The sequence below is a fragment of the Ammospiza caudacuta genome, chromosome 4, assembly GCF_027887145.1.
Source record: "Ammospiza caudacuta isolate bAmmCau1 chromosome 4, bAmmCau1.pri, whole genome shotgun sequence".
Lineage (NCBI taxonomy): Eukaryota > Metazoa > Chordata > Aves > Passeriformes > Passerellidae > Ammospiza > Ammospiza caudacuta.
In genome coordinates this window covers 52,004,684-52,017,828 of record NC_080596.1, presented here as the reverse complement: position 1 = coordinate 52,017,828, position 13,145 = coordinate 52,004,684, and the positions used below count along the sequence as shown (strand labels likewise).

Here is a 13,145-nt window from a genome sequence, read left to right as displayed (position 1 = left end):
AGGTCTCTCAATGTAATTTATTAATTAATGACCCACCCACCCTACTACTGATTATTCAAAAACTAATTTTCTGCATCAGCATTCCCACATTAACTTTCAGCACCCCTAGAAAAGTGTCATGGGCAGCAAAAGTGTCCAAGAAAACAGCAGAAGGGATGAAGGAAAGTGAGAAACTCCCTGCTGCTCTGTCACTCTTCTGCACTCAGAAGCCCAGTCAGTCAGGGGAAATATATGTGGAGCCTGGCACAGCCTGATAACTCACAATTACCCATAACATATGGCAACAGGAACCTGATAAATATTGAAATATGAGAACTTTCATCTTTGAAACCGCAGGGAAAATTCTAATACAGGGAATATGAAGTTGTAGTCATTACAGCATCTCACTGCAATTCTCTCTCAACTTATTCAAAGATTGTTTCTAATGATCCAGCTATTAAGTAAAATGATGATTATTCAAGTCTGGAAGTTAGAGCCTGCTGAGCTAAATGTTAACCCATATTGCTCCCTAATGAGATGTTCCCCAGCGAAGTGGGAATACTTTACCAGTCTAGGGAGGTTTTAAAGGGTGGCTGGTGCTTTAATTGTGGAACTATAAAGTTGGAAAGTAAACATAATTGGAAAGGCTTCCAGTTCTGGAACTGTCTTTGCACTTGGGTCCCACAATCTATCTATCGAGTACTGCCCTTTTAAAAATTGGTTTCTGCATGAGAATGCATGGATGAGATTTCAGAATCTGGGCCTAATGTAGAGTCCAACACAGTTATTTCTTGATACATAGTCAATATGAACTTCTACAATATGAAAACAGACTTTTGAACTTTATAACAAAAAATAAGGAACTCATTTTTACCCATATTTGTCTCTCGCCTTCCACCAATGAATGTCATTCTTCTCAATCACTGTGTATTCTTCACCTTTCTCTAATCTTAAATCATGGTGTTCTGTAGGTTCAAAGTCATACATTGCTACCACTATCTCCTCCTCTTCATTCCCATTTTCTTCAACTGGAGGAACAGGTGGGGGAGGCCTTCTCTGAAAACAGCACAACATTATTAAATTATCATTACCATTATAAATTATCATTATCATCCCACGCTGCTCCACCTTCCTGCCCCATTCACCCTCACCATCCCACCTGTGCATCCTGGAGGCAAAAGCTGGGCTAGGCCTGGGGGGCAGCTGGGGCTGGGGAGGCAAACCATGCAGGTGCCATCCATGGGGCTGGTTTGTGCTGCAGCCCTGCAGCTGCCAGTACAGAACAAAGCTGGCTGGCATTTGCTTTTTGCCCACATCTTCCACCAGCAGTACAGACACAGCTAACAGATGCAGCTAAATTTCAGTGGGATTACCTTCACCCTGAGATAGAGTATGATGCCAATTGATGCATCCAGAAATAGACCTTTGCTCCAGGATGCAGCAAGTATTTTGAGAAATGTAAGCACTGTTTCAAAAAGCAGTAATTAGCTGTTCAATATTTTAAATATTCTACCTACCGCACTTTTTTCTGGCATTGAAGAAGACAATCTCATTACATCTAGAAACAAAGCACAGGAGAGGATTTATGCCTATTCATTTAGCTAAAAATCTCAAAATTAAATAAAAGGTTTAAATTTCAGATTAGGCTTGAACAAGCCTTCAGTATGGCTTAGAAATTCAGAAAGCAAAGACAACTCCAATTAAGCTATAGGAAAAGTGATTAAATATTCTTGCAAAGACATCCCAAATCAGCCAGCAGGTTACATCGACCACAGATTTGGCAACATCTATGGCACACCAGAGCATGCCACAGAGAGCTCTGAACCAGCCCTCAGATGCAAAAATTTGTGAGAAATAAAAAAGGGATAGAGATGTAAAAGGCATGAGAAAATGAAGCTGTGTTCTTGTCAGCATGATGATCTAAAGGTCTGTTAGTATTAACATCTGCCCTTTTAAAATACATAAGCTCTTGACCCCTGCCTTGCTAAATAATGCATAACAGTTGTAGGTATTTTCTGATTCCATGTCTCAGATCCAATTTTTTTTTCCCCCTGCAATGTTTTCTTCATGCATTGAAAACGTTGAGCTATAGTCATGCTTTTCACTTTGCTGAATCAGATCAGCCATGAGCCCCTGTTTGTACTGCAAGTCTTCTAATGCTACTAAATGCCCAGGTCCCCCTGACTGCCTGTGCAGACATAAGAAATCATTGGGTGCCACAGATTTAACTGGGAGATAAGCAATGGCTCAATTTCTTTCCCTACAAGAGAATTTTCCTTAAATCAAGGACTGAATAATTACTAGCTCCTTTGTTGGACAATATTGCAGTGCCACAGCAATGCACAGTGCAGCATCCACTGCTGAACCTGCAGTCTGGAACGTGGAAAAAGTCACAGCTCATCCAGGTTCAGCACAGGGGCATTTACAAACCTCTGAGGATATCCAGTGTCTGTAAACATATTAAATCTTGTTGTATCATTTTTAGCTTGGTGTAGGAACACTGAATGCAATGCAGTTATTATTCCTTCATATGGCTATGCAGAGGTTTCAATAAATAACTGAAGAGCTGGCAAGATTTGCAGCTGAATCTTTTTACCATAAGGTTTTATCCTCAGTCTAAGGTAAACCCTTGGTCAAATAAGTTTCAAATGGGAGAAAAAGACAAAATGAAATTCAGCAACTTCAATAATTCCTTTCAGATTTATCTAAACTTTTTTTCTTTCCAAGGATATTTTGCTAGCTTTTCTATTTTTTACAGAATGCTTGGTAATTATTTTTGTCTTACTTTAGGCACAGTACCAGCGATTGACTCTGCTCTACAAATTTGCCTAATAGCCAGGGCATTCAGGTGTGACAATAGGATCATATAAAAATACAGAAAAATACACCAGAAGAACTTCATAAGAAAATGTATGTACTTACTGTTTTCAAAAAGACTATATTTTTCACAGCCAGGTGCTAATTTTTCTGTCTGCCTACAGCACTGATAAATTCCCTCTGTCCAGAATTTAGGATGATATTTTACCATTATATTGCTGTTGTTCTTTATTTCTACAAGAAGAAAAAGAGCATATAATGAAAGATAAAATAAAAGAAGTCTGCAAGAGGGTAATTTTTAATACATATTACAATATCTTTAACATGAGGCATAATCTTTGCTTGCCCTTACTTTAGCATGGCATCTCTTCTTGCAAGTTTACATGGAGGTGATAAAACAATCACAGAGGATATGTTTAAGGTAGTAACTTAATTCCAGAAGGGTATGCCATACTGCCCCCCTACACCAGCCATCCTAGCAGGGGTCTGGTGCATCAGTGAAAGGAGACCCTGCGCCACTGGGATCAGTCAAGGCAGCTGTGTAGGCTTTGGGAGCTCTGCCTCCTCCTTTACTGCTGTTGCAAGTGACTCAAATTCATCTACAAACACTGTTCTGGAGGGAAAGGGAGCTGATATTTATCTCTATTCCGTGGCACAATTCATCATTTTGGCCTGGAAGGCTCCTTACCCCACGCTAGGGGCTTGCTGAGTTTCAGAGGTCGCTCCTTGCCCCCTGACCCCAGCCCAGAAATAATTTCTTATTACTTTACAGACCACCTGTAATTAATGTGAGCACCTGATGGTGAGAGAGGGCATTAAGAGGCAAATTAAAAAAACACCTTTACTCACTGTGAAAGCAACTATCTAATCACATCTCAGCAGAGATACCTCCTATCATTTTACATCAGCTTAAGGCCCACAATGTTGTCTAGCTACATCCAAACAAAACTTTCCAGTGATGCTATCAACTAGCTTGGATAAACTTTTTAACTCATTGTGCAAAAGCAGAGTCAAATTCTGATTGCAGCTGGACTTCACAAAATCAAACTAGATCAGTCTGAGCATTTGAGGCTCTCAGTACCTGTTGCCATCCCCTGTGTATGCAAGCAATGAGCTGGCCCAATAAAAATTAAAATTGGTATATATGAGCAGCAGAAACTCTACCATTTCATTTTTGTAATTTGTGGTGGGCTGATGTAGCCAGCAGCTAAGCACCCATGCAGGCACTCCCCCACTCTCACAACCCAATGGGATGGGGGAAGGAATAGAAAGGACAAGAGATAAAAACTTTCAGCTTGAGATAAAAACAGTTTAACAACCAAAAGAGAGAAAGAAAGAGCCCAGAAGTAATGTAAAGTAAATGACTCACCATCTCCCACAAGCAGACCAGTGCCCAGCCAGCCCCTGTGCAGCAGCCAATAGGGAAGGAAAAACCCTAACCCCTGACTTCCTCTACTCCAGTTTTTATTGCTGAGCTCAACTTTATTTGGAATATCCCTTTGGTGAGACCAAGCCTGTTGTCCTGGCTGTGTCATCTCCCAGCCTCTTGTCCACCCCCAGTGGATGGGGGCAAATGAGGAAGAAAAAGGCAAATTCTCCATGCTGTGCAAGCACTGCTCAACAGCAACCACAACACTGGTAGGTTTTTAACACTGTTTTGGCCACAAATCCAAAACACAGCACCAAGTTAAGTCCAACCCATGCAGACAGCTCAAGCAAAGCTATCTGCCTTTGTTAGGGTTTAAGTACAAGCAGCTCCCATTACCTTCTTTCAGGTTCCTCACCCACTGATCCCGGCTTTGTGCACTCGGTGCAAAAATATAAAGTGTATTAGCATCATATACAACCTGGAGGGGAGAAAAGATATAATCAAAATACATTCACCTCATAATGTTAATTCATTTCTTCCTAAAGAAACAGAGTAAGACAAATAACTGTTACATCTAGCAAAATTAGTGTATTCAGGCACAAAATGCAGAAACCGGGAAAGATTATTAAGGTGTAATTATTCTGATACGATGTTTTCAGGAGAATTAGGAAGAATTTTATAATGGTATATTATCTTGTCAGCATTCCTTAAAATGCTTGCTTCACGCTTTGCTTTGTTCATTCTTCACTGTGCTTTTTCTAAAAGCACTTCTGTTTAATGAATGAAAGCTGCTTTGCAATCAGACATTCTCCCATCTGATTCAGTATTGCTCTGGAGTGACTGTTTTGTATATCTCCACTGCTTGTATTGGTAGAAAAAGAGTATTGCTGTGGCAAAAATGGATCAGAGTCACTGCTGCCCCTCTCCAGCTGTGGAATTCCTCCTCACTCCAACCATTCCCTCTACAGTAAGGAGGGAATAGTAAGCATCCAACCCCCACATTTTTCTTTTTCCCCTCTAAGCACTTTGTTTTCTGTTTTCATTTCCATTCAATTCACAGTGAAACAGGAGAAAAAAAAGGGTTATATTTTGATTTTCTTATTCCTATATAATTTCATGGCAATTAGATTAAATTTAATGTCAGCTCACTCGTTCCAGCAGAAGAACAGGGCAAGGCAGTTTCCAGTCAAAATTCAAGCTGAGGGTGAGGAATAGAAAACTACCAAGTGTCTGTGGCCCAACTCCCAAGGAAAGGGACTGCAAGGGCAGCAGAGCTTGCAGGGGATGTGTTTTAACCACTGATCCTGAATTACCTCCCACCAGCCCAAAAGAGACAGAGAATGGGCTCATTATTTGGAATTGACAGTAATTTTAGATTAAATTGGTTATGTCCAAATGACTTGGTGTTGTTGAAAAGAGCACTTTAATTTATGTATTTTATATTTAGAAAACATACCTGAAAAGGATATTTATTTTGACATGGAATAATACCATCATTTTTTACAACTTCTACACATTTAATCCTTGAAATATCCACAGATCCTTTTCTGTACTTTTTCTATAAGAGAAAAGAAAGAAAGAAAACATTTGTTAAAAGATAACAAATTTATCTAATGATCTTTTTTTTTCAGCAGAGGCATCTTGATTTCTTTCCCACTTATAAAAGTGATTTCACTTTATGTGACTTTAACTGGAGAAGTTGTCTGAAAACTGAAAATATAAAGATCTGCACTTGTGAAAATGCACTGAGTACATTAAATTTGCTTAGTGAAAAGTACCAATTCTTTATATAGAAAGTTTCCAATCAGATGTGATTGTAAGCTTAATATACTCTTCTTTACAAAAAATAACTTGAGAAAAAATAAGTGCTTCCCCCTTGGTGAGTTTATGAATAAAACTGGTATAATCTCATCTGATCTGCTTCCTTGTTCTGTTGCTGAAGTGCTCCCCCCATTTTGAGGCTTCTGTAGTGTTCCACTAAGGTTCCAGAGAAATTGGATGCTACACAGGCAACATAAGTCCCTGATGAAACAGAAGGCAGAAGATACAGGTGTAACCCTGGACCAAAGTGGGGTCTGTATTGAAGGAACTTCTTTGAACAAGGCTAGCAGAAGCCCAGAAAAGCAAAGTCAAAAGCACAGACTAAATCTGAGATTTAGTCACCTTCACTGATAATTATGAGCATTTTAAAGAAGGCAAAGGTGCTCAGCAGGTGCTACACAGTGCATGGAATGACAGTGTAGCTCAACACTCTGGAGAGGCAGCCCCTTGGAAGAAGAGCTGATAATGAGAGGAAGGTGTACTGGGCTTTAGTCCACACTGAAATCCACAGAAAGACTGTACAGTGCCACCTCTCACTTTTGGGACAACCAATCTCTAATAGGAGAGGAAGTTTCTACTGGAATCCAGAACAAAAAAATAGCAGTAGCAGCTCATGGCTGGTACTGAATTAATACACATCAAAAAAATTGATTTGCCAAGCACATCCAGAACATCCAGTCCAGAGTACATCTTATGAAAGACTGACACTGTTCACACAATGTGGAAATAATTAGCAATTACTGAATTCTTTGAGATATGCTAATCCTTACTCAGCTCCTCTCTTGGGGATGGAAATTTTAGCCCAAATAGCAGAAGTCTGGTACAATCACAAGCAACTGAAAACACAGTCTTGCCAACAGAAGCAAAGAACAACTTCAAACACAGCAGTTATGATTCCATCACCCTAGAAACACCACAGTTAATTACCATGAAGCTTCATCAGCACTTAAAATGCATTTAGCACTCTGAGTCTTACATAGATTAGTGCAGAGAGAACATGAATAAAGAATTCATGTACATCATGGTCAGCATCAGGAAGAATGACAAGGAATAAGTTCAGATAAAGCTGCAACTCCTATTTGTTACCAGAAAAACCAACACATGCAAAAGAGGTGGATTTTAAAGGGAATGTATGGGGGAATTAGGTATTTTAACCAACCATAAAGAAAAAAAGTAAATCATAAACATTACCATGAGTTGTACTACAAAGATTTATCAAGTAACGCTGAAAAATAATTTTGTCCTAAGTATGTAACCTTGGATTTTTTACCAAAAAATCATTTTAAGTTTTTTATTTTATGTTGCTCACCTCCAAACTCAGTATATTCTATGGTATCCCCTTACTTGAACATTGACTCCCTAAAGTTATGCAAAAGCCAAAAGTTGTTACTGAAAGATACACCACTTGGCAGAGCAGGCAGTACTGTCCCTCCCTCTCCTTGTCACTGTGTGGCTGCCTGGCAGTTTCAGGGATGCCAGGTTAGCCAAGGCACAACAGGAGGGTCCAAACAAGATCAGCTTCTTCATGAACCCCAGAATTCAATACCCACATAACTGTGCTGAAGACACCTCCCCAGATCCTTTCTTCCACAACAACAGGCAAAGAAGAAGAAACACCACTCCTGTAAGTTATCTACCCTGTTCTGTGTCCAGAGGGGTGCTCATACTGCTTGGATCCCACCCACTGGTTAACTGAGGTTGCAGGACAGATAGACAATACACATTGGAGGGGGGTTTTGTCCAGAATCACAGAAATCCCTCAGAGGAACACACTATTATTCTATCTTGAATCACCCTCCTTCTGGGCTCAGAGATTTTCATGTCAATTCTTGCATTCAGGGAGCTCACTCAGAGGACACTGACAGGAGGACAAAGGTCTAGAACCCAACTAGATAACCATCTAACATTTGGGGGGAAAACATAAAGGAAACCCCCTGCTGTACAGCACATCATTCTAGTAATTGTATTTTCTAATTCCTACCTTTGTATGCTTTCTTGATTTTGGGTGGCTCAGTTTGCTTCATCACATGATGCTAAATTAAGCTAACACAAAGCTGACCCACCTTACAAGGCAATCCACCTTATTAAACCTAATGTCAGGAAAGATTCTTCTGTTCTTGCATGTATATTTAGAAAATATTTATATTTATATTTTATAGATTTAAAAACCCCCTTGCATATGTGAAATTAAAAAAACCTACTGCTCAAGACATTTTCAGATCACATCAACAGTTATTAATGCCAAGTGTGCAGCTCTGTTTTAGCTGACCATTACTCATTACATAAGCTATGGTGCACAGAAGAAGGAAAGAATGACTCAAGAAAAATGCTAAAAAGACCACTGCAATTCTCTCTCCTCCCTACCTAAATGATTTCCTTTTATAATAATAGGACATCTTGCGTACCATAACTGCGTTGCATTTATTCTCCAGGCAAATGGGTTCTATGGGCTCTACACCCAGCTGTACAGCAGACATGAAGTGCAGAAATGCAGAATCAAAGCAGAGCTCAAGCCCTGAAGCAGCTGGGAAGTAGAGATGTGGGAATGAGCCAGCCCTGAGAAATCCAACCATAACCACTCTTTCCAGCAACAAAAGCTACAGAGAGACAAAATTAGTGCAATGGCTAATCATGCAATGTTGAAGGGTAGGAAGCAGAGGGACATTTTGAGAGATTCTTTTAGGTGGAAGACGGCTAATAGAGTAGAAAAAAGATAGATTTATTGTAGCAGTAGCAGTATTTTACCAGAACATTCATGCATGCTCTCTGAATGGGATACAAGTATTCAGAGAGGATTTGGAAGAATCACAGGTCAGTGAAACACAGGGATCTATCAAACCTGGTCTGCTCCTTTACTAAAGATAAATATATGCCTCTAGAGGGAGGCCTATAGAAGCAAATATGGTTAGAACGGTAATAAAGGAATAAAAATACTAAATCCTAATAAAGAAAACCTAAAATAGGTAAAATATGTACTTCAAAGTGACACTAAAGGTCGGGGTTTTGGTGTGGGTTTTCTTTTTTAATGTATCTTCTTTCTGTAAAAAACAAAAGGGAAGTGACTATACAGAAACAATTATACAAAGCTTTTCAAAATGCTGTACACATTTCATATTTACCTACGTTTCAAAATATTGATTTACAGTTTTAGAAGTCCTGCTCCTTACTCACAATGGGTATGACCAAGTCTTGTTTCCATACAATCTCAAAAGAATAAGCTATTCCTCTTTATTTTAGCATATTAAACAGTAATATGAAGAAGTCATAACACTAGACCTATGTTGTCAGATACGGAACAAATACAGGATTACACAATGCTTTAAAAAAATAATCTTAGAATACAGTAAGACAAGAAATACCCAAGTGTTAGATAAGTGTACAATCAAACAGCTGATCCTCTGTACACTTGGAATTCCTCCTCTGTTAAATGCAGAAGCTTTACAGCTACAGAAGCCCATATTCTCACTATCAGATGAAAATAATTCTTCAGCGTATTTCCTCTTTGCTGATGAACATATTGCACTGTTTACCCCTGCAGAAGTATGTGTGTATGTGGGGGTGTTAAACAATACAAAGGATGTTAGATTTGGAAAAAAAAGCCTCAATGAAAACATGCATAAGTCAGCCCAGCCTGCAAGAAATATCTAGATTTTTGTCTCCCCCATGCTCTCTCTTTCTCTCTTTCCTTGAAGTACTTATTATTTCTTTCTTCCATGCCTACCCCCATATAGGAAATCCTGAGGTCATCAGCATGTGACCATGGATCTTGGGTTCTCACAAGTGCAACACATCACAGCACCACTTTTATCTCCTTTTATGGAGTGTCTCTTCAACTTTGCAAAACCACAAAAAGCCTGGCTAAGCCAACACTGCCTACAGCTGCTCTGATAGAATATGCTCCAGAGCCAAACGTATGGGTATTTTCATTTTTGGGTTCTTTGCAGGGAGGGAGGTTGGGCTTTCAGGGTTTTTTTCCTTTTCATAATATTGCCATTTATTAATAAGAAGCTCTGACTGAATACTTCTGCAGTTCCCTCTTGAGGCAAGCAATTACAGATTATGTGAATATAATTCCTATAACTAGGTGCTAGGTGGTCACATTTTCTATTCCTATATTTTCCAGTGTGTTAAATACATTGAAAAATGCCCTTCTCCTTTCAATTATATTTTTAAATTATTAGGAAAAGCAAGTATTAAGTATTTTCATTTACCTTTCGAAAGTGGCTAGAATTGATAGGAAAATAAAAGGTGATTACTATTCTGATCTAGTCTGACCTGACCCAATATCTGTCTACAAGGAGGAATTTAAAGGGGAAAAAATACAGACATAATTAAGAAGAAGAAAGTTTTAAACCCTGTCTTGTAGATTAAGAAACTGAGAATCCATTACCACGGCCTGGCTGCTAAGCAGATGTCAATGACCAGCACTGGAGAGACTGAAAAGCACAAAAATAAATTCTCTGTCATAGCACTGATACAACTTCCTAACCATGACTACAGTGCAGTATCTGTAATTAATGTAATTAATTCACTCTTCTCCTGCAATGGAGAGGCAGCCATTAAAATGTGCACAACTGCAGTTATGATACATTGCTGCAACCTCATAAAAGTAAAGGACACATAATAAATCAGCCAGGTCTCCATCCATACCAGGCCTTAAATAACCTTCAACCCTTCTGCTGTCAAAGTAACTGCTATACCTCTACAGGTTCTTTCAGATGAGTCTTCTCTTCTTGGTTTTCTGTCAAGTCCACACACACAGAGCTCTCAGTCTGCCCAGCCCAGCTGCAGCATTTCTGCCCTGTTTTCTCCCTCTGGCTGCTGGGTGAGTGACACCTTGCATTCAGCCCAAACTCAGCTCCATGCTGTCTGAGCCATGCAGAGAGGAGAGCCCAAGTCCACAGGCACCACAGGCCAGTGACCAGAGCCCAAAACAGGATCCAAGAGGTCACTCAGCCAAGGCACTTGCTGCTTTAGCTACTTTCTCAAGGTCCAGGTGATGGACTCCACAACTACAGACCCCAGGTCCTGCTGGGGACAGCCTGACTCTAGGCTACTTATTGCTGTGATGTATCTGAACATTTCAGCACTCCTGCCTTTTTACTTGTCCACACTGAATTGCATTCTACAAAATAAAAAGAAAAGGCAAACAATTAAACCCACCGCACATCCAATCCAAATATACCACATGGATTTCTAGACTTATTTGTCAAAATATTTGCAGCTCCTTCAAGTTTTATTTCACCTGAGAACTCCACAAGCTTCTATTCCAACAATAGTATCAGTAGTGAAAATACTAAAATGCAGAATAGGACATCCCATTCAAGACAGGCTACTAATCTAGAAACAAGCCACCAATGCCTGTTCAACACAGTAGCAGCTTCCCATGTGCTCTGCAATCAGATTTACACAAGTTTATATAGGTATTTTCTAATGCTGACACATGAAAATGTCTCATTCAGCAGTGTCAAAAAACCCTTACTGGGATGAAAACACAGGATTTCTGCTGCTCTCTACTATCCACAAGACTTGTCACCTCATAGCAGACAGGACATGGATCAATCTGAGATTATTTTCTTTTGTTTATTTATTTTGTTGTGTTTCTTTTTTAGCTGATGTGCAATTTCTGCATCTTCTAGGTACCTTCAACAAGCTTGGTTTTTCTTGCATTTTTCTCTAAATTATCTTCACAGATTAAAGTTTCTCAGCTTCTCTTCTGCACACTTTTTAAAAAACTAGGACTTCTCTAGCCTTCTCTCATCTATTTTCCAGTTCTTCCTTCTTAAGACCTTGAAGACTCATCCATTCCTGTCCAGTCATAAGGTAAATGTTCTCATTCCTGTCTTTCTATATCTCAACAACTACAATCTTTGCTCCTCAACTTCATCTACATTTCATTTGTTCCATCTCATAAAAATCAAAATTCTTGTAGAAGGGTAGTTACTGCAGATTCTCATTTTATAGCTGACTTTTCTTTCAGTAGCTGTTATAGAAAACAGGGAATCATTACTACAACATAACAATTTTTTTTTACAACTTAGGTTTCTATATGAATTGCCCTTTAGAAGTGAGCATTCCCATGCAACTGTTAAGCTGCTCCCATTCACATGAATAGCTTTACATTATGTCTCCAACTTGAATACTTTTCATTCACTAGTAATTTAAGAAAGCTCTATCATTATGACCTGTGACTTGGAACTAAAAAATTCTCTGTAAACCTACTGGTTTCAGAAGCATTGTAATACTGAATTGTGCTTTCATTTATATAAAATAATTAAATCACCTATGCAATGACTAAGGAAATCACATTAATCAGGGTAATTATTTAAAAAATTATAAAGGATAGGTACTATGGGAATAAACAACAGTAGAATGAATTAATCTTCTATTAAAAAAGGACAGAAAGAAGCACAGCTTTTTGGAACTCTATAATGTTGCTGTGCTCCAAATGAAGTATTTGCACAATATTAGTGTTGCAATGAAGCTACACAATTTTACCCTGAAACCTACAGCTTCGGGGTGGGCCCCAGAGCTTCATTTTCCTTCCTTAAAATATCACCACTGTAATTTCAGTAGCTTCTGTCTCCTCTATATTCAAATTACAAGAACCAAACATAACCCTCACAGAAGGACCTTTTTTCCTTAGGAAGAGACTTTCAAAATGAGCAACCCCCCAAAACGTTCAGGTTTGTATTCTGCTTTTTTCGTTTATATTCTGGTTGGTTTTTATCATTTGTAACAGTCCTGTTTACACAATAAACTTTTCACACAAGTCTGATCCCAATGGCAAATACCACTACTGCCACTGAAGACAGGAGCATTCTGCACCTCTCAAGTTCAGACTCTTAAACATTTTCCCTCAGGGAACTATCATTTGCCTTCTCTGTAGAAGGAAATGGTTTCTGCACACTAATAAACAGGTAAGTGATGTGCCCACTCCAACATCTGTGCAGCAGTTCCAGAGCCAGTGAGCACTGCAGCCCAAACTCTGCCCCCTTCTCTTCCTCCCTTCTAGCACTGCAGACTCCTGTCCACCCAAACACATGCAGGGTAACCACAGGAACCAGGATTTAGCCTATGCCTTTTGAAAATGCAAAATCCAATGTACACTATTTATTGCTGTGAACTGTCATCCATACAGCAAACGTGAGCAAACAAT

The 13,145-nt window shown here is 39.2% G+C and overlaps 1 protein-coding gene across 2 annotated transcripts in view; it reads right to left on the bottom strand.

Annotated features, from left to right (window-relative positions):
* Positions 1-13,145, bottom strand: part of TEC (tec protein tyrosine kinase) — a 44,098-nt gene that overhangs the window by 8,820 nt on the left and 22,133 nt on the right. For both annotated transcript variants that reach the window (XM_058803170.1, XM_058803169.1), the window contains exons 2-6: positions 5,622-5,723; positions 4,562-4,643; positions 2,902-3,030; positions 1,497-1,537; positions 854-1,035 (exon numbers count right to left, since the gene is read on the bottom strand). In XM_058803170.1, coding sequence (XP_058659153.1) covers positions 854-1,035; positions 1,497-1,537; positions 2,902-3,007 — 329 coding nt within the window. In that variant the 5' untranslated portion in view covers positions 3,008-3,030; positions 4,562-4,643; positions 5,622-5,723. The remainder of the gene's footprint in view (positions 1-853; positions 1,036-1,496; positions 1,538-2,901; positions 3,031-4,561; positions 4,644-5,621; positions 5,724-13,145) is intronic.